The 21,783-nt window shown below is 37.4% G+C and overlaps 1 protein-coding gene across 4 annotated transcripts in view; it reads right to left on the reverse strand.

Annotated features, from left to right (window-relative positions):
- The window catches only part of LOC150084511 (lens epithelium-derived growth factor-like), a 316,821-nt gene that overhangs the window by 187,703 nt on the left and 107,335 nt on the right, over positions 1-21,783 (reverse strand). For all 4 annotated transcript variants that reach the window (XM_090375260.1, XM_090375258.1, XM_090375259.1 and 1 more), the window contains exons 6-7: positions 19,859-19,936; positions 5,400-5,535 (exon numbers count right to left, since the gene is read on the reverse strand). In XM_090375260.1, coding sequence (XP_090231386.1) covers positions 5,400-5,535; positions 19,859-19,936 — 214 coding nt within the window. The remainder of the gene's footprint in view (positions 1-5,399; positions 5,536-19,858; positions 19,937-21,783) is intronic.

The raw sequence follows: 21,783 nt of genomic DNA on the forward strand, positions 1-21,783 counted from the left end.
CAGTTTATGCCATTTCCACTTGTAGTTTTCGTCTGATATTTCGGAAAGACTAGTGTTTCTGCTTCACAGTCTGGGAAATGATTCTGCAAATTCCTGTGGAAAAGCTCTTCCTTGAGTTTATCTGGTGTGAATTCTCTGTCAACCTCATAAATGATGATCGAGGGTCCTCTGTTTCTGGGTGTCTCAGCTACCAGTCCTAGTGATTCTTGTATTAGTGAGTATGTGGGATGCATCCTCCTTGGTCTCTGTTTCGATTATTATGCTGGTATTTCTGGTTTTCCTGATGAATTTGATTTTGGTTGTTTTAAGGTCTCCACTCGAGTTGGTTATAACTGCGGCCTTAATTTCTTCACTAGTCTTTGCAGCATCCTCTGTGGTAAGCCTCAGGACCACAAGGTTGGAAGGAGTACTTTTTCTTCTGCAGTGGTTGTTTTGAGATGTGGAGTTTTGTGCCAGATTCCTCAGTGTAGGTAGGGGTACGATTTGTAGCATTTGGTTTCCCTTACCATCAAGATATGCCTCTAATCTTGCTGCATTTTTCTCTGCCTCAAGATTCAATAAGACTGTCTCCAGTTTAGTCCAAAGGCCTACTATCTCTCCACGCAGTGCAGTGGCTGCTGGATTCTTCATTATGTTTTCCTATTAGATCCGAAGAGTCAGGACCTGTTGAAGCACTGGGACATCCGGGAGGGTTGGATTAATTTTTTCCGTTGCCTGTTGTCTTGTTTATTTCATAATTTGTCTCTAATTGACGGTCTGGGTTGCCTTGGACATCTTTCAATTCACTTTGTGACTGTGTTTCTTTTCCAACTTGCTACCCTCTCCTTGGTCAGTAACAGCTTCAGCATAGCTTCATTTATCAAGCTGGCTGAAATACACATGGCTGTCAGTGACGTGCCACCTTCTGCTATGCTGCATAGTGCTTTGGCTCCTAATTCCCTTTGAACATGATGATGAAATCCTCGCTTCAGTGTCATTCCCTATCTTAACTTTACTGAAATAATTTTATTTTCCTCGGCCAACTCTCAACATTTTTCACTCTAAACATTTTTATTAACTTTACTTAATTCCTCATCCGAATCATTCTCAGGAGTATTGATCTTAACTATTCTTAAAGCAGGAAACCTAGTGCACAATGAACACAGTGATCCAACTGAACTTTCTTCCTCACCATAGCGTTTCAGCCTTTGATGGTGTGCTTTGATGGGATATTCAGACGATCTATGGTGTCAAAAGTGAAGTACCCTCATCATCCCAATCATTCTCACTATCCAATTCTGCCAACATGAAAGCATTACTTGAGAGAACCTCCTCCCATTCCATCATTTGCTCACCCCCACCTCTGGAGACTGAAGTCTCAGAAGATTTTCTGCTTACACCCTTTGACAATTTTCCTTGTGATATATTTTGATTGTGAAATTCCAGCTTACACATAGAATTCCAATTCTTCCTTAATTTACGCATGAAATTTGCCAACTTAGTGGTCTCTCTACTAGCATTAGATCCTTTTTTTTTTTTTATTTTTTTTTTTTAATCTGTAAAATCTGCAACATCCTTGAGCTCCACACCACAAATTTCTTTACATGTGAGACCACCCCTGCATGAATCTGACTCCATTTGACAAATGGTTTTATATATATATATAAATAAAACAATAGGCCTTTACTAATTAAATTTCAAAGACTTTAAAATTCTATATCTTTTCCGATAACATGATATTTTGTCCCAGAATTAGATACAACTAATCAGTGTGACAAATCTGTCCACCTAATTAAAGTCCCCTGCATCCATAACTTGCAGAATTTAAATAGCAGGTCTTCAAACTTTCAAATACCAACTCTTTGCTAAAGCATAGGCAGCTGGAATTGACAGTAAGAACAAAGAATACTCTAACTGCCAAAACACACTTATCGTAAATATTACCTTTTTTTGATTATAAATAATCAAACCTGATGAACCTTGTCACACACACACACTATACCAGAGTTTCACAAAAGAATTTAAAATAAACACCTTAAAACCATATTTTATAAATGCATTTAACAAGAGCACATATAACAGCAATCATCACACACACACACATGTATGACAGCCACAACCCTCCCACACATTTTTGGAAACTGCAGTGGTATTTCATTTGGGAGGGTTTTCCTTTGGCCCTATTCAGATTGATAGTAGACCCATCATCACCATTCAAATAAAGATCCATCCATAAGAGGTTGTCTAATGGAAAGAACTCATTCAGATATGTCTGATATAAGTGCTTGGGATATGACACATGGCCAGGTTTTGTAAAGGAGTTGTGACATGCAGTCACTGTGCTGAGGAGGGGTTGCTTGTTTACAGATTGTAAACGGAAAGAGGAAAGGCCAGTGTGTGCCAATTGTAAGGAAAGATGAAGGGCTGCTGACTATTCAATAAGAAGTAAGGAGGGTGAGGAATTTATGAGGCATTTATAAGAACAAGGGATATAGAGGTTAATGTCCTCTTCTTCTACATCTGAACAAAGTGCATCATCTAGTTTCTCGACACTATCAATGATTTCTTGATCTGAGAATGATTTTGATAATTCAACCTCATTATCAACAGCGAGCCATGCATCAATATCTCCAAAATCATGGCTATGTAAAGGATTTTCTGTTGTGGTGGATTGAACTGTTTGTATTATATCTTTAATAATGCTTTACCTTGACCTTACATTAAAACCATCAATATCCTCATCAGATGGTAAGTCCCTCTATGGTTTCACAGAATTATAAGCAATTTCCAGTTTATTTCATCTTGCTCAAACATCTTCAACTTCTTGAATATCCACTACCAATTCCTTAAATGCCGATCTCCGGTGGGGTACAGATAACTCAGTTGATTTCAATCCTTCTAAAACTCTCCGGTCTTATATCTTGCAAAAAAGGATTCTTCTGCTCCTATGCTTATCTTCGATGACACTCTTATTTCTAGGCAAGATCATATTGGGGGTTACCCTGACTTGTAATCCCTCTTGGCATAAGCACATTACAAATATTGCTTCCTCTGCATCTAAAAAACTGGGTTTTCTCATTTGCTCTTGGCATTACTGTTCTTCCAGACAGCTGTTCACTCTGCACAAATCACAAATATCCTCATCAGATGGTAAGTGTATATGGGAACAATTGATTATCGTTCCCATATCCGGGGCAGTTTCATTCAAAAGAGAGCAGTTAGATGAATTAACGACTCATCTCTAACAGAGTCCTCCACTCTCTGTCTCATAGATGTTCTGTTTCTGCTGCATTCCTTTTCTATAGATACTTCCGTGGACACTGTTCTTCTGAATTGGCTTCTATAATTCCCATTCTCTCTCTTTCAAAGCAGTCCGAACATGTGCCACAACCGGTCAACATCCTTTTACTATCCAACTTCAAACTCACAGAACCAACTTTTCTTCTTCCTCATTTATTCATTCAACTTCCATTTGCTGAAACAACCTTCATTCATGCATATTTCCTGAAAATTACAATTTAGAGAAGTTCAAGTCTAATGTCAACAAATATCTTCTTTCGTCTTATCACTCTCCAACCCATGCACGGTACTAAGTACTATAGATTCTAATAGCTGTCGAGTCTGGGGTTTTCATTAAAAAAACAAAACAAAAAAAAACTCAGTGCTGAATGGTGCTATGTATATGTCGTTATCGCAATGAGCTTCACCTCAGAGAAGCATGTGTATATTTCATTTGCAATAAAATGCAAAAATAAGCTGTCAACAAAAAAAATAAAATAAATAAATAAATAAATAATGGAATCATTTCAAGCAAGTTTTCACAAAGTCCAATAATGAAAATGACTGTTATACAAACAATTTGAAAATTTTGTATAACTGGTAGCAATTAACACAACATGAATTTTGAAGATTTCACTGGAAAAACAGTAACCACCAAGGGCAATATACATCCCCCCCCCCATTATATATTTTGTGGTTTACTCAAACTGTTTACAGAAATTGAAGATTTAAAAATATGCTACATGTCATTAACCAAATTTGCAAGCAATTCCCCTCCAAAGAAAATAGATTGTTTGGAATTTACAGAGAAAGGCAAGGAATGGGTGCTCTTACCTAGAAAGACTTCAGTTCTGTAAATTACAGGGTCTGGGACTGGGCACCTGTAATTTACAGAACTACAGAATTAAACACCTGTCAGATCTGCATGGTGATCTGACAGGTGTTTAATGGATTAAGCAAGCTCACTGCTGATGGAATTCTTATAATTCAAATTGAAGAAGGATGACTGCATAACAGATGTGCAAAGTTTTCCTTCAGCCAGCAGGTGGTTGATTGCTGGAACAAACTTCCATCTGTTGTGGAAGCTTGAATAAATTCAAGGAAATATGCAACAAACTACTGAAGGGGATGGATAGGTGAAATGGAAAGGGGTTTTTTTTTTTTTTTTTTTTTTGGCTCATGCTATATAGATCTGCTTTCTTGAATCATTTGCCACTACTAATACATAGCAAACCTGCATGTTTATACTTCCCAGATCTGTTTCCTAGTTTCAATCTCTTCTGCATGAACTTTTCAATCACATCATGATCTTTAAGGTATGGGAATACCCTGAAATTCAATCATTGTTAGCAATATCTGAATTTTTGCACAGTTTCATTCTTGCTTCTCTTATTTGACTTCATTATTTTCAGTTTTCCTCAAATCATCTTCCCACATTTTCCATAGTTGTATCTGTTTGTTCTTTGTTTGGGTAATATAATGGCTGACAGCACAAAAGAAAGGTGGATAATTCTGGATTTACTAGGTTTTACTAATTACATAAAATAAATTATGACATCAAAGTAAACAGATACAGCTGATTCACACTATCAGGTATAACCGCACACATGACCATACAGAACAAGTAGAGAATTTACTGAATTCATGCTATCAGGTTTTATCCAATACCAAGTTAGTGACGTTTATTGTATGTATAGGCCTCCGTAGCCGAGTGATCAGGAGTGGGAGTGCAGTAGCACACGCTCTTTGAGTGGACCGGGGTTCAAGCCCCTGACTGCTGAATACGGTCGATCTGGCAACCCGCACTGGACCAGCGTGGCAGATTATGGTCCATTTTCCCTCACCATGAATTGTTGAGGAGGCTTCCATCCTGCAGTGGGTTGATAATGGCTGCACTTTACATTTATTGTATGTATATCTGAATATCCTGACTGAGATAATAATCTAAGTCAGGAATATTCAGATACGTACAATAAGGACATTCAGAATAATAATCTCACAACGACATAAAGACTCCATTCTAAAACTTATTTCATACTTCTCAGAACAGAAATATTCCCACCTGAAAAGAAATTCAATAATAGGTGCAAACGAAAATATTCATTCATATACTTTAAATGTTATTAGTATACATATATAACCTTTTTCCTCTTCTGACTTCTTGGGTGTTGCTTCCTCCTCTTCTCCTTCACTTTCACTTTCTGAACTGAACTTTTTCCTTTTAATCATTCTACCACTTCTACTTCTTCTTGGTTCAACTTTTGGTGGCTTTGGTTTCTAAAAGAAAGAGAAAAAACAGAAATTCTCTAAATGGAAATAATTCTCAATATGAGCCACAATATATTGAGACCAATCAACCCAGTATATTAGACGAGGGGCAGTTTCAAAACAGCCCCACCTCTCTCAGCCTACTGAGGTTCATTGAAAATGAGAGAGTGAATATATAAAAGACAGTAAGAATTCAGGAATGAGACATTCACCAGGTATTATGTAAATCATGTTAAAATTGTAGGCTATGGGTTTTTCAAATCCCTCAATGCCAGAACTGTTTTCCAGTATTAGTATTAGTAGTAGAGGCATTTGATGCAAGAAAGCAAGCTTATGCAGCATCAGCCAAAAAAAAAAAAAAAAACCACTTCCACTTCACCCCTCTGTTCGTTCAAAATACCTGTCCAGCTGAGCCTTAAACTTATTTAGGCTATCAACCTCCACCACAAGGGATGGCAGTCTGTTCCACCAACCAACCACCCGCTGGCTAAAGGCAAATTTCCGCACGTCTATCCTACATCTGTCTTTCCTCAATTTGAATTTATGCCCTCTCAGGTGATTTTTCTGAGCTAGAGGAAGAATCCCATCAGCATTGAGCATGCTTAAACCATTCAAGGCTTTATACACCTCTATCAGATCACCTCGCTGGTGCCTAGTCTCCAGACACTGTAATTTGCAAAACTTAAGCCTTTCTTCGTAAGAGCACCCCTTTGTTCCATTCACTAATCTTGTTGTCCTTCTCTGTACTCGTTCCAGCAGCTCTACATCCTTCTTGAAATGAGGTCTCCAGACCTGTATACAGTACTCTAGGTGTGGCCTGACCATTGCCTTGTACAATGGAATAATCACCTCCTTATCCCTGCTGGAAAAATTCCTGTATATCATTGACAATACTCCATGAGCTACTCTTGCAGCCCGTCTGCACTGCTCAGAGAACTTCATATCTGCCTGCACAATCACCCCCAAGTCCCTTTCATTCTCTACCACTGTCAGTGTAGTACCACAGAGTTGATACGTTGCTCTGGGGTTGCTGTTTCCCATGTGTAGTACTTTACATTTGTCAATGTTAAACTTCATTTGCCACCTCTCAGCCCATCTGCTCAACCTTTCCAGATCCCGTTGCAGCAGTGTAGTGTCAGTAGTGTCCTTGACAACCCTGCCAACCTTTGTATCATCTGCAAACTTGGACATTAAGCTTGATATACCATCATCAATATCATTTATAAATACAGAAAACAATAATGGACCCAACACTGAGCCCTGAGGGACTCCACTAATAACATTAGTCCACGATGAGCAGTGTCCATTGATTACCACTCTCTGTCTTCTCCCACTCAACCACCCCTTTATCCATAGCAGCAATTTGCCTCCAATGTCACACTGCTCCAATTTGTGTAGCAGTCTTCCATGTGCAACAGTATCAAAAGCCTTTCTAAGATCCAAGTATATAATATCAAAGTTATTCCCTGCATCCAGTTCTTTTGTGACTGCATCATAGTATCCAATCAAGTTGGTCAGGCAAGACTTCCCCTTAACAAAACCATGCTGTGTCTGAGCTATAACTGAAGTCTTGTCTAAATGATCCTGCAGTGCTTCTTTAACCAGTGCCTCCATTAATTTTCCTGGAACAGAAGTTAAGCTCACAGGTCTATAGTTACTTGTGTAAGCCTTTGATCCTCCTTTGTGAATTGGGGTCACATTTGCACATTTCCAGTCTATGGGTACCTCCCCTGAGTCCAAGGAAGCTCTCATAATTATGGCTAAGGGTTTGCTTACTTCCCTTGCTGCCTCCTTTAATATAACTGGATAGATCCCATCCACCCCGGGTGCCTTTCTTGTGTTTATCTTCAACAGTTTCTCCTCCACTTTACTCCCAGTTATTTCAAGATTCTGTAGCTTACTGCTAGAGTTGAATACACCTCTGGCATTCCCCTTGCTGAATAACTCCTCATGTGTGAATGTCGATGCAAAATATTCATTTAGTTTGTTAGCTACCTGAGCAGGATCATCAACAGTTGACCCATCAATATCAAGTGGACCAATCTGATTCATCCCCTTCCTTCTAGAGTTTACATAAGTAAAGAACTCTTTGCTGTTTTTCTTTGCATCCCTTGCCAAGGATTTCTCGTAATCTGCCTTCGCCTGCCTAACCTCCTTTGTAACTTGGTTGCATATCAACTTGTATCTATCATAGCCTTCTGTGTCATGTGTTAATTTTTAAGTATCCCATGCATTTTTCTTCTCTGCCATATGCCTCATTAGTTCATCTGACATCCATTTTGGCCTAAACCTTGAACAATATTTCTTAGTTGGTATGTAAAGCCTAGTAGCTTCCAAGATACGTTCTTTGAATGCTTCCCATTTTGAATTTGCTGTTGGTAACATCATCAGTTGGTCCCACTGTATAGAATTTAAATACTGTCTCAGTCCATCGTAGTCGCCTTTACGGAAGCAATAACCCTTCCCTTTACCCCTAATGGTAGTTACCTCTTTCAGTAAATCCCACTTCAGCACACTGTGATCACTACCACCTAGTGGTTCATTTATCTGCAGATTCTTAATGCATGAAGAATCACTGCTGATAATCAAATCAAGAGTATTACTCCCTCTAGTTGCCTCCTGAACATGCTGATGTAGAAAACAATCATCCAATAAATCCACAAAAGCCCTGCTAGTGTGTGAGTAACCAGCCCCCAAATTCCAGTCAATATCTGGGAAATTAAAATCTCCCATTATAAGACTCTCTGATTTACTAGCCCACTCTATTTCCCTGTACAGTTCCTTATTATACTCATCAGAGTCATTAGGCCTATAGCACACTCCTACTCTCAATTTTGATCTCCCAATGCTTATGTCACACCAAACTGACTCAACACTGCACTGTCCAGCGATGTCGACTGGCTTCACTTCCTTGGTTTTTATGTGTTTCTTAACTAATAGCATAACCCCTCCCCCCTTCCTATCCTGTCTATCCTTTCTGTAGACGTTGTACTCCCCAAATTGCAGTTCTGCATCCCTTATATCTGTGTGACACCACGTCTCTGATATCCCAACAATATCTGCCTTTGATGTTTTGAGCAATACCTCAAATTCATCAAATTTATTTACTAAACTCCTAGCATTGGTGTACACGCAAGTATACCTGCACCTGTTTCTATTCTTAGCTACCCTAACACAACCCATGTGTTTATTTGTACCGCAATGGCTCCCAGCAGTCTCTGAAATACCATGCATCTTGTTTTTCAGGCTTCTGCTCATTCTAATAGAAGCAGTGCAAGAATCTCTTTCACCTCTGCCAGTGGCTACTGTCAATCTATTGGTCTTTGTCTCCCCCCAAGCTAGCAGTTTTCCGACCCACCTAACACTGCCTCGATAGCATCAGCAAATATTCTTGCACCCTTTCTATTTAAGTGTATCCCATCCCTGTAGAAGCAATCTCTCCTGTTAACAAGTACAGTCCAGGCTGAAAAAAATTCTACCCCTTGAGCCTTGCACAATCTTTCCAGGGCCGAATTGATCGACAAGGCTCTCATCATATACTCCCTCCTATCGTGTCTGGGCAGAATTGCAGACACTTTCAAATTCAACCCTAATTCTCGGCTTTTGTTCAACAGTGACCTGTACTTGTTAAGTAATTCTGCCGGTCTCCTACTCTTAATATTATTAGTGCCAACGTGTACAACTATATCACCTTTTGTGCCCTTAAAAGATGATATTCGCTCTACAACGTCATCAACCTTTGCCCCTGGCAGACATACCCTGGTCCTGTTCCAAAAATGCTCCTATTCTTTCTAAGTTCCCCCTCACCTATTGGTCATTGTTCTTGGCAGTGCCCTGCTCAACAACTCTATTCTATAAGATATATGGGAAGTAATGCATATCACCATGGCAGAAGTTAAAGGAAGAATTAAAATAAAACACCTAATATTTTTATGTATACATAATTCAACTGAATTGTGATCATAGTTAAAATATATTAGCAGTATTCAACAAGGCTGCTTACAAATACTGCCTACTAGATTGATTGGTGATGAATAAGCCTGATAATATCTATCTTGCCCAACTATCTTGAACAAACTATGTCAGTGTGTATGTCAGCTGTATGAAAAGACATTTCAGAATGGTGCAATAGACCTGCAACACCGGAAGACCACCTGGACACTATGCATCCTGTTATGACAAACAAGTCTTAAGTGTCATAAAACAATGAAGGAAAGATTAACAAAATACTCAATTTTAATATCTTTCATCAAGTCACCACATGCTGCTGACAACAAAAGACGACTGTTGCCATCTTTCAATAACTTCATGATTGCAAAGAGAGAAGTCATACAGATATTCTGATGATAAAAGAGCAATGAATTCTTTTTATCAGTCATAAAATTCTCTAAATACAAGCAGCCTAACTGCTGGATTTATAATGTTAATTTATGCCAACACTGTTTATATTATACAAAATTATAGGGCAAAAACTTTTATGGAAAAACATCTGATGGAAAGCCATAAATGAGAAATACTGGGTTGTGGGGTTAAATCCTACTGAGCCAGTAAGATTTAACTTGGTTGTATACAGATACACCATCACTTATGGCGCCTCTTTAGCCAGATGGGCAGGAGCAGCAGTGCGTAGCACATGCTTCAATGATTAGGCCGGGATTCAAGCCGTGACCACCAAATACGGAGGATGCGGAAAGGTCAGGGAATGACCACCGCATATCCCCGGAGCTATATGGCCTTAGTTGCTAATGCTCCTAAAAACCAAATAATAACAATAACCATCACTTATATACAGATTCACCATCGCCACCTCTTCATCACTGTGCTAAGAAGTTGTCTTTTGTATGGTCTCAAAATTAATGTACATAAGTTTAATTATTAAAGCAGCAATTAGATATTAAGAATAGCCAGGACAGAAAAAGCATGTGGAACTGTAAGAAAACTTTCCTCATAATGTAGACAATCTGTAACATTGATGAGGCATGGAATGAAGTCCTCCTGTCTTGTATGAAGAGTGTCTTGAAACAACGGTACCTGGAAGTTGTACAGAAATCCCCTTGTTTTGAATATGAGTTACCCAATGCAACTGAAGCCACAAACAACATCCATAGCAGAAATTAATGTGTGTGGAAAGTATACAGAAGGTGCTAAGCTCCCAGATGTAATTCCAACAATGAACTGCAGGAATTACATCTGCATGTTGCTTTTGAGAAAACTAAAAGTTTTCCCAAAGTGTTAGCCCACTTCTATGACAGGTCTGACTAACAAAGTCATTGAACAAGCATATTCACAACACAATCAGTGCATGAATTTGTTAGAGTACTACTACTATGACTTTTCAGAAGTGAATGTTGTAAAGTAAAATTGCAACCACTTATTGAGTGCTATACACAAATTTTGGGTAAGAGATAAAAAAAAAAAAAAAAAAAAAAAAAGACAAGAAGTTCACCCCAGAATAGAGAGGGCATAAATAAAACATGTAGTTTTATTTTTACTTACTTAATTTTTCTTTTATTTTCTGAATCAATTCATATATGTTTTGCGATTTTAACATAAGAAAATTTTTACGTACACTCACATATATAAGCATATGCACCCATTGTTCTCACCTGTTTGTCTATTCATCTGCATATAACAACTCAATTCCTAGTGGATAGATTTCCATGAAGTTTTATATTTGGGCCTTCTAAAAATATTTGTCAAGTCACTGCAAATTTCATTAAAATTGAACAAATAAAAATCCATAGATTAAATGAGGTACTGTTAGCTTTAGACAGTGTGCGCACTGGTGTGTATCATTATGTGAGACTTGCGAACATGGTATTGCTTTCCAAAGAGATACATATATAGAGAAAAAAAAGAAAGAAAAAGTATAATACAAGAGGAGAATAATAAATATTATACAGTTTAATTAAACTAAACAGCTAGGTTTATAAAACATAAAACTATAGTTTTATTAAGTGCTCTATAAAGTAATAATCTTAGTAATTAAATGATAAGCAGATAACTATATTTACTTTACTTCTGTTAGTCACAGAAAGAAAAAAAAAAAAAAACATTTATTTAAGAAAAAAATCGATTGTGCCTGAAATGTAATGCACTGCACACAACTAACTTGTTTTTATTTAATTTTTAAAATATCATAAAGTTCAAGTGCCTATCAGAACTTCAATGTGCATCAGTTTCAATCATATATCCACTTAACACTGGTGAGCATTTGGTATTCACTTATAACTTAAATTTCCCTGAAGGTCTATTCTATCCATATGCTTCACTGATCAGTCAATCATGCTGATGACTTGTCTGCTAATCAATCATTTGGATATGTGATGGGCAGGTAACATTAAGATATTCCCAAGCAGCCCTGGATATAATTTTAATGAACAAATTCTTGCATTAAAGTGATTAAGTGAATGATGAGCAGTGTTCTCCCCAGAACCTATTGAAATTCACCGGGCAGTGCGCCCGGTGAATTTAACTGGCTAAAATTTAAGCAATTCTCGCGGTAACCTATGGTCTGCCCACTGATCTCTATCAATATTAATTCAAGCATACTATGTGATCAAGGTCAATGCGGCAGGAACACATAATGCTAAATTATGCAATTAATTTTCACTCTGGATAGCTTAAGTCATATTTATAAAAAACATAAAAATTTTATAATATTACAAAGTATTGCACTTCCCCACCCAATTACTCCATAATAACACTGGATGTGAGGTCAAAGTGGTCAGTGTGCCACCACTGGAAAAGCAGTTTTCTGAGAGTTCAAAAATAATTAAGTTACATACAAGCAAACTGCTTTCACAGTAAGGTAAGTTTTTTTAGTTACACAAGTGGTAAGGAAAATGGATGCCAGCAAAATGTTCTTTAAAAAAACAAAAGCATTCTGCTGAGTAATGATAAAGTATAATGCCATACCAATGAGATGGCTCAAGTTGTTCAAATAATAGTAAGTTCAACAGTGCAACTATGCAACACATATAGACACATTCTTTTGTAAGTTTAATGTAAGACGGAGAAAACTTGCAAAGCAGATATCACTGTTGATTAAAAACTGTCTATTAAAACTAGATTACACAGCAACAATTAATTTAAGATTTAAAACATAGGGTTGCAAATTCTGAAAGCATGATCCAACCCCTCTTTGTGGGTCTTTCTCAGTGCATTAAATACGATAATGTATATATACACATTTTTTTTTCCAAATATAAGTAAAAGTTAACAAAAAAAAAATTTTTTTACTTTTAATATATTATTACAAGTGATCAACCTTTATAACATAAAAGTTAAATGTTTTTGTGAGTTTTTTTTTTTTTTTTTTTTTGTAAATATAAATAAGATGTTATCTAATTTTTTTCAATCCATAAAGAATGGAGTGAATGAAAGGCTGGTGTTTATAGGTTATATATATGGCAATACTACTGGGTGACTGCTAGTCTTGCAATGCATTCTAACTGTCTGACACACCTCAGATTATCACTCCAAATCCTTGTTGTCAGGATAGCTCCATGGCTTAGGCCTTAGTTGCTAATCTGCTGGTCTTGTGGACTTGGGACATTTGACCACTACTACCCAGCTTAGGTGTGATTAGTGTTCATGGTGACAGCTCAACTCATGCTGTGTTGCTCCTGTCGATATTGCATCCTGCAAGTAGGACATGGCACGTTCTGCTTTCTGCCAGACACTGACAAAAAGAAAACAATCTACTGGGAAGAACCCTTCTCCCTTTGTTCATATTAGATACCAAGCTTCCTTAATCATACAGGATTTTTTTTTTTTTTTTTTTTTTCATGTGATTATAAAACTAAAGGTGTTCTAAGGTTATACTGCAGTTTTGTATTATGCTGTGAAAGTCAGGTCCACTCATATTGCCTACTATGATGATTGCAATATTCTACAATAATCTTGATTTTAATTTTCAGGGAGAGGAGTTAAGCTCTTGAACATTTTGTTGCCTTTGAAGTAGCATTTCTTCACAGTTCTTCCTGGCTGTGCTGCTACTGCTGCAAAGCCTTGGGACATAATAATCTGGCTATTTTATTTATTTATTTTGTTTAAGCTGTTGGTCACATTGTTGCAGTTGGTTTTTCATCTCTGTTTTTAATGATCTTTCATGCAATTTGGACCTGGTGCCATCGAGAGATGCCATTAAATTGCAATAAAAATGCACTTGCCATTTTTGTTGTTGTTATTTGGTTTTTAGGAGCATTAGCAACTAAGGCCATACTGCTCCTGGAATATGCGATGGTCATTCCCTGACCTTTCTGCATCCTCCGTATTTGGTGGTGACAGGCTCGCACCCCGATCTAATCAAGAAGTGTGTGCTATGCACTGCTGCTCCTTCCCAAATGGCTATGGAGACGCACCATTTTTGTAAATCTATATTATTTAGCATTATTAACTGCAAATTTTTCTAAATTATTTTAGAAGTGCATTCCTTCTGCAACAAACTTTATCCCAATTTATTTGTCCCTCCACCACCCTTATTTCTCCATTTGTATTCATTTATTTTCTATTTGCCAATTATTTGGCTTTCAATACTACAGGATGTTCTTATTTTACATTCTAATCATGTTTCAAGAACATGTGGGTAATTGACATTAGCATTAGTAGGGGCATATGATGCAAGAAAGCAGGCTTTCTGTAGCATTAGCCAAAAAAAACCCACATTTCATACATTCATTCCCTCTAAACATTTGTCCAGTTCCTCCTTGAATTAATTTAAGCTATCAACTTCAACAACAGATAAATTTCTGTCCAGCAATCAACAGCCCGCTGGCTAAAGGCAAATCTGAGCACATCTATTCTACAACTGTCTTTCCTCAATTTGAATTTAAGCCCCCTCAAGTTCATAATCTGAGCAAGAGGAAGAAACCCATCAGAATTGATCCTGCACAACCCATTCAAGACCTTATACACCTCTATCAGATCACCTTGCAGGTGCCTAGTCTCCAGACGCAGCAATTTGCAGAACTTAAGCCTTTCTTAATAAGACCATCCCTTCGTTCCACTCATGAATCTTATTGCCTTTCTCTGTACTCATTCAAGCAGCTCTACATTCTTCCTAAAATGTAGCCTCCAAACCTGTGCGCAGTCTCAAAGCGTGGCCTGACCATTCTTATACAATGAGATAATCACCTCCTTTTCCCTTCTAGCAAAATTCCTGTATATCATTGACAATGATATATAGGAATTTTGTTAGCAGGGAAAAGGAGGTGATTGTCCCTCTGTATAAGGCAATGGTCAGGCCATGCCTTGAGTACTGCATACAGGTCTTGCAGCCTCATTTAAAGAAGGATGTAGATTTGCTTGAGCATGTACAGAGAAGGGCAACAAGATTGGTGAGGGGAATGAAGGGATCCTCTTACCAAGAGAGGCTTAAGTTCTGCAAACTGCAGTGGCTGGAGACTAGGCACCTGCACAGTGATCCGATTGAGGTGTATAAGGCCTTGAATGGGTTGAGCACGCTGAATTCTGATGGGATCCTTCCACTTGTTCAGATTACGAACCTACCGGGGCATAAATTCAATTTAAGAAAAGACAGAGGTAGAATAGATGTGCGGAAATTTGCCTTTAGCCAGCGGGTGGTTAATTGTTGGAACAAACTTCCATCTGTCTTTGTGGAAGTTGATAGGTTAAATAAATTTAAGGAGGAACTGGACAGGCATTTGGAGGGAATGGTGTGATTTTTTTTTTTTTTTTTGGCTGATGCTGCATAAGCTCATACACTTGCTTTCTTGCATCACATGCTACTACTACTACTCCACATGGTGCTCTGTCGGCACTACTCAGAAAACTTCACATCTGACTGCACAATTACTCCCAAGTCTTTTTCATTTTCTACCACACAATTGGTATATTACTCTGCAGGTACTTCTACCCATAGGCAAAACTTTGCATTTGTCAATGTTAAAATTCACTTGTTACTTCTCAGCCCAACAGTCCAACTTCTCTAGATCCTGTTGCAGTAGCACACTGCCATTACTGTCATTAACAACCCTGCCAACCTTTGCATCATCTGCAAACTTCGACACTAAGCCTGATATACCTTCATCAATATCATTGATAAATATACAAAACAACAGTGGACCCAACACCAAACCCCGTGGGAATCCACTAATAACATTAGTCCACGAAGAGCAGCACCCACTGATTACCACCCTCTGTCTTCTCCCACTCAACCATCCTTTTATCCATTATAGCAATTTAATCTAAATACCATTCTGCTCCAATTTGTACAGTAATCTTCCATGCACAAACGTGTCAAAAGGTTTCCTGAAATCCAAGTATATGATATCAAAATTATTTTTTGCATCCAGTTCCTTTGTAACCTCATCATAGTATCCAATCAAATTGGTCAGACAAGACTGCCTTTACAAACCCATGCTGTGTATTAAATATTACTGCATTCTTGTCTAGATGATCCCGCAATGCTTCTTTAACTAGTGACTCCATTATTTTCCCTGGAACACAAGTTAAACTAATAGGTCTATAGTTACTTGTGTCACCCTTACATCCTCCTCTGCAAATTGGAGATACATTTTTACACCTCCAGACCATGGGAACTTTCCCTGAGTCCTAGGATGCTCTCATAATAATGGCTAAGGATTTGCTTACTTCCTTTACCACCTCCTTTAATATAACTGCATAGATCTCATCCATCCTGGGTGCCTTTCTTAAGTTTAACTTCAACAATTTCGCCCCCACTTTGCTCTCAGTTATTAGAAAATCATTATTAAGCACCCTGTTACAGCTTGATAAACTTCTAGCATTCTCCTCCTTCAATAATTCCTTATGTGTGAATGTAAATGCAAAATACTCATTCAGATTGTCAGCTATCTGAGCAGGATCATCAACAGTCACACCATCGATATCAAGTGGACCAATCTGATTCATCTGGTTCCTTTTAAAGTAATTTATTTGTATCATTCTTTTTTTAGGGATGCTAAGAAAAACAGCAAGAACCAAAGAAGTCCTTGCTGTTTTTCTTAGCATCCTTTGCCAAAGATTTGTCATAATTTGCCTTCGCTTGCCTAACCTGCTGTGACTTGATTTCAGACTAGTTTATATCTACCATAGGCTTTGGAGTTGCCTGATAATTTATATGCATATCTCATGCATTTTTCGTCTCTGCCACGAATCTCATTAGTTTATCTGACATCCCTTTAGGCCTAAACCTTGAGCAGTATTTCTTATACTGTGTGAAAAGTCTAGTAGCTTCCACAATTACTTCCTTGAATGGTTTCCATTTGGAATTTGCTGTTTCATCATCAGTTTTTCCCACTATACAGGATTTAAAAACTGTCTGAGATCACTGCAGTTACCTTTACGAAAGCAGAAACCCTTCCCTTTACCCCTGATGGTAGTTATTCTTTAAGTAAATCCCACATCAGCACACTGTGATCACTATTACCTGGTGGTTCCTTTATCTGTAAATTCTTAATGCATGAATAAGCATTGCTGATAACCTGATCAAGAGTATTATTCTCTATGGTTGCATCTCTAAAGTGTTGCAGTAGAAAACAATCATTCAATAAATCCACAAAAGTCTTGTTGGTATGTGAGTGATCAACCTACAAATTCCAGTCAACATCTCAGAAGTTAAAATCCCCCATTATTAGACAATCTTATTTACTGGCCCAATCTATTTCTATGCACAGTTGTTGTACTCATCAGAGTCATTAGGCCTATAACACATTCCAACTGTCATTTTTTTCTTTCCTAGTGCTTATGTCACACCAAATTGCCTCAACACTGCACTAACAATCTATGTCAACTGGATGCACGTCCATAGATTATGTGTTTCTTAACTAACAGCATAATCCCTCCTCCCTTGCTATCATTCCTGTACACTTTGTACTCCCCAAATTCCAATTCTGCATTGCACATATCTGTATGATACCACGTCTCTGATATCCCAACAATATCAGCATTTGATGTCTTCATTGGCACCTCAAATTGATCAAATTTATTTACTATACTCCTAGCATTGGTGTACATGCAAGTATACATGTACCTATTCTTAATCTTAGTTACCCTAACACAGCCTGTGTATTTATTTATTCCATGATGATCCCCACCATTCTCTGAAAACCCCAGCACCCCACCCTCCATTCTAATAGAATACAGGGCAAGAATCGCTTTCATCTCTGCCTGTGGCTACTGCTAATCTTTTAATATGTGAATCCCATCCCCCAAAGCTAGCAGTTTTCTGGCCCACTTAACACTGCCTCGATAGCATCAGCAAATATTCTTGCACCCCTTCTATTTAAGTGTATCCCATCCCTATAGAAGCAGTCTCTCCTGTTAACAAGCACAGACCATGTTGAGAAAAATTCTACGCTACAAGCCTTGCACAATCTCTCCAGGGCTGAATTAACTGACAAGGCTCTCATCATGTACTCCCTCCTATCTTGTCTTGGTGGAATTGCAGATAATTACTCCCATCCTAATCTCCTAGTGCCAACGTGTACAACACCATCACCCTTTGTACCCTTAAAAGATATCTGCTCTACAACATCAACTACTGTCCCCGGCATACATAACCTGGCTCTTTTCCATCTATCCTTTTTACGTAGTATATTAACCATCTCCCTGACAATAGAGTCACCGACAATAACTAACTCCTGTGAGACCAGCATACTCTGCCTTGGAGATTGCCACTGTGTTGCCTGATGCACAAGAGTGAGATCTGGCATTGAATTGGGTAGCTGATAGCTTGATAGGTCCTCCATTTTAATACCTGCAAGGGCATCTACCCGACTCTTCAAACTCCCATAAACGCCCATCAGAACACTGAGTTCGCACCTAATTTCTTAACACTCTCTGCACCTGGCACACACACACTGACATTCTTCTTGGCTAGATCATATCCTGTTCCAAAAAGTTCTGCAAACATTTCACAAGCTGCACATTTTTTTAGGCTGTGATGTGTTGGAGAATCACCCCCCCCCCTCTCAGTTCTCCACCGAGTCACAGCACTCCTGCCACTTTATGCTCATTGCTTTGCTGCTCTAGTCTGGGGCATGATACTACTGATTAAAAATTAAAATTAATAAGATCAATAAATTTATTTATTTATTATTAATGCTTTGTGGCCACTGATATTTCCGATACTGATTTTCTTTCTTTTCTGTTTTTCTTTTCTTTATCAATTATTTAGTTAAAGTTAATTTTTATATGTACAAACATATACACCGCTCTACAATTAATAGATTTGTAGATTTGCCAGACACTGACAAATCTACAAATAACCTTTATTTACAGAAAAACTGTGCTGAAACCTTTACCCTCTATGACAACCTCTTGTTCCATTGGAATATATGCATTCAATCCCTTTCAAGGTTTCTGTGATTAATGTTTTAAAGGTAATGAATTGTATTCGCTCTGTGAGATATCTAAACAGTTAATAGAAGCCATGTAGCATTTTAAGCTAACTTCCTTTCCTGAAATTATAACTCATTCCTGTGCCTTTAACTACTACTACCTCTACCTTCATCGTCCACTGTAGAACTCAGTGATCACTTCCCCCTACTCGTTCCTGCACTGTCAGCTCTATTATGTCATCTGATTCATGGGTGATGATGAGGTCTAGAATATTCTTTTCCCTAGCACTGACATGTTGATACAAATAGCAATCATCTAGTTGATTTAAAAATTTGATCCCCCCATGTTAAGTTCCCTTCCCATTTGCTCCAATCGTTTAGAGGAAAATTAAAATCACCCATAATAAGACATTGATGCTTACTTGCCCATTCTATTTGCATGTAAAGGCTCTCATCATAATCTACACAATCACCTGGCCTGTAGATTACTCCCACTCTCATTATAACTTTGCTTCCAACTATCTCACACCATACAGATTCTATACTAGCACGTGAAAAGTCTGAATCAGTTTAAAGCTTTTGTTGCGCTCAGGCAGCTTTTGATATGAAGCATGACCCCACCTTCTATGCTCTCTATCCTTCCTAAATACATCATACATACTTACATGTCGTAACCAGCAGTTCGGATTCATTCATTTTATTGGCGACACTTCTGACATTACTGTAGAGACAATTAAGACTTAGTGTTTTTGTATAGTTAACTACCTTGACACACCCCTTAAAGTTATTTAAGCTCTCTTCCCTGGCATTAGCTAACCACTTATTTGAAACGTTTCTGCCCTCAGAACATCTTGCTAATATATTCTGTTGCGGTTCTAGTTCTAGTGTTCAATTAATGAGAAAAATGTTAAGAGTATTCTCAAATATCAGAAAAAAAAAGTTGATTTACATAAAATGCTAAATTTTAAGACAAGGTAAGTTATCTTGTTTTATCATTTGCAACATACCTTTCTTTTTACAGCATTTGTAGCACTTCCATCTGATGTTGGTGACTCAACTACCTTAAAGGAATTCTTTCTTGACTCCTTAAAAAGTGAATGTAAAATAATGCAGTTATTAAAATTCGTGAAAATTTTAGCGGTACTTCAAACAACCAATTCTATTTATCCCCAAAAGTCAGCCTCCTAAAGCAATCATTCTTCCAATATAAATTTTAAAAAAAGAAAAAAAAAGTTTAAGCTGAAATGTTTTGCATTGCCAAATCAGTGGTGATATTGATCTAAACCTTTTATAATTATCTTAGTTGTAAAATAAATTCAGGTTTACAACTTCGATAAAAAAAAGAAAAAAGAAAAAGTATGTTCTAATCTAAAAAAAACCTTCACTATATGGATTAATTAGTGACAATATAAAATCATCATAGCATTGAGATGCTACATATAATTAAAATATATTATTTTCAGTAAAATTTGAACATATAAAAAGTATTAAAAAATATTTTACACATACTATCGACTGTTAGATCAAACCCAAATAGCTAATAAATCTAATCATTAGTTTGGCATTGATTACAAGAAAAATTATTTCAAAATTTATATTGAGTTTTTTTTTTAGGTTCTTTGACTTACAGAAATTATGCTGCTTTTAATGCTTAATTGAGTATTAGTAATGACCATATGGTGCAGGGAGGCTTATGCTGCACCAGACAAAAAAAAAAGTAAGATAACAATAATAATAAAATAAAATGATTAATATATAATAACAGGAGAGGAAATAGATAACCTATGCATTTCCCTCCTCCCATAGATAACCTAGATAACCTGACCTTTGAATTTACCCAAACTGTCAGCCTCTACCACCCATGTAGGCAACTTATTCCAGTAATTTATAACTTTCTGGCTAAAATAAAGCTTCCTGCAATCTATTCTAAACATCTCTGCCTGTAACTTGAATTTATAGCCCCTAGTTCTAGAATAATTTATAGCCATGAAAATTTCATCCTCATTCATTTTACTTTTGCCTCTAAGAGCCTAAAACACCTCAATCAAGTCTCCTGTAAGGTGCCTAGTTTCCAAGGCGTGCAACTCACATATTCGAAGTCTTTCCTCATATGGATGCCTTCTACCAATCCCACCATGCGAGTTACTCGTCTCTGGACCATTTCAAGAAGTTTGATGTCTTTTTTTAGGTGCAGTCTCCATACTTAAACAGTATTCCAAGTGTGGTCTAACAATAGCCTTATATAATGGGATTATGATGTCCTTATCTCTACTAGCATATGTTCGATAAATCATTGATAGGATACCATGGGCCTCCCCTCGCAACCTGTACATTGCTTGGAGAACTTCATGTCTGACTGTATTGTAACTCCCAAGTCCCTTTCTTCCACTACTGACTTTGGTTCAACTCCAACAAGTGTACAAGTTGTATAAGTTATTTTGGGATTACTGTTCCCCAGGTGTAGGACCTTGTACTTTGCTGGATTAAAGCATGGCTGCCATTTTTTTGGCCATCTTTGAATTCTTTCTAGGTTACTCTGAAGAAGCTCTGCTTGCGGTGATCATTAACTATTCTACCAATCTTTACATCATCTGCAAATTTAGACATCACGTCCTCTATCCCTTCATCAACGTCATTTATGAAAATCAAAAAAAAAATAGTGGTCCTAATACTGATCCTTGTGGGACCCTAATTCTTACATTAACCTAATCTGAGGAATAACCATTTTCTCAAATTCTCAAATATCAAAAAAAAAAAAAAAAAGTTGAGTGCCATGAAATGCTGAATTGTAAGACAAAGCATGGTGAGCAACAATCTTATCACTGGTGAACTGGCTACTAAATATGCCAATGTAATAGCTTTCTGTTGTGATCTGTGTTATGCTTGTGCATTTTAAAGAATAAATAAAGATGATTTCATCTTCTTTCTTGAA

Source organism: Mastigoproctus giganteus, chromosome 6 (genome assembly GCF_048544385.1).
Source record: "Mastigoproctus giganteus isolate SK-2022 chromosome 6, ASM4854438v1, whole genome shotgun sequence".
In the NCBI taxonomy this organism is placed as follows: domain Eukaryota; kingdom Metazoa; phylum Arthropoda; class Arachnida; order Uropygi; family Thelyphonidae; genus Mastigoproctus; species Mastigoproctus giganteus.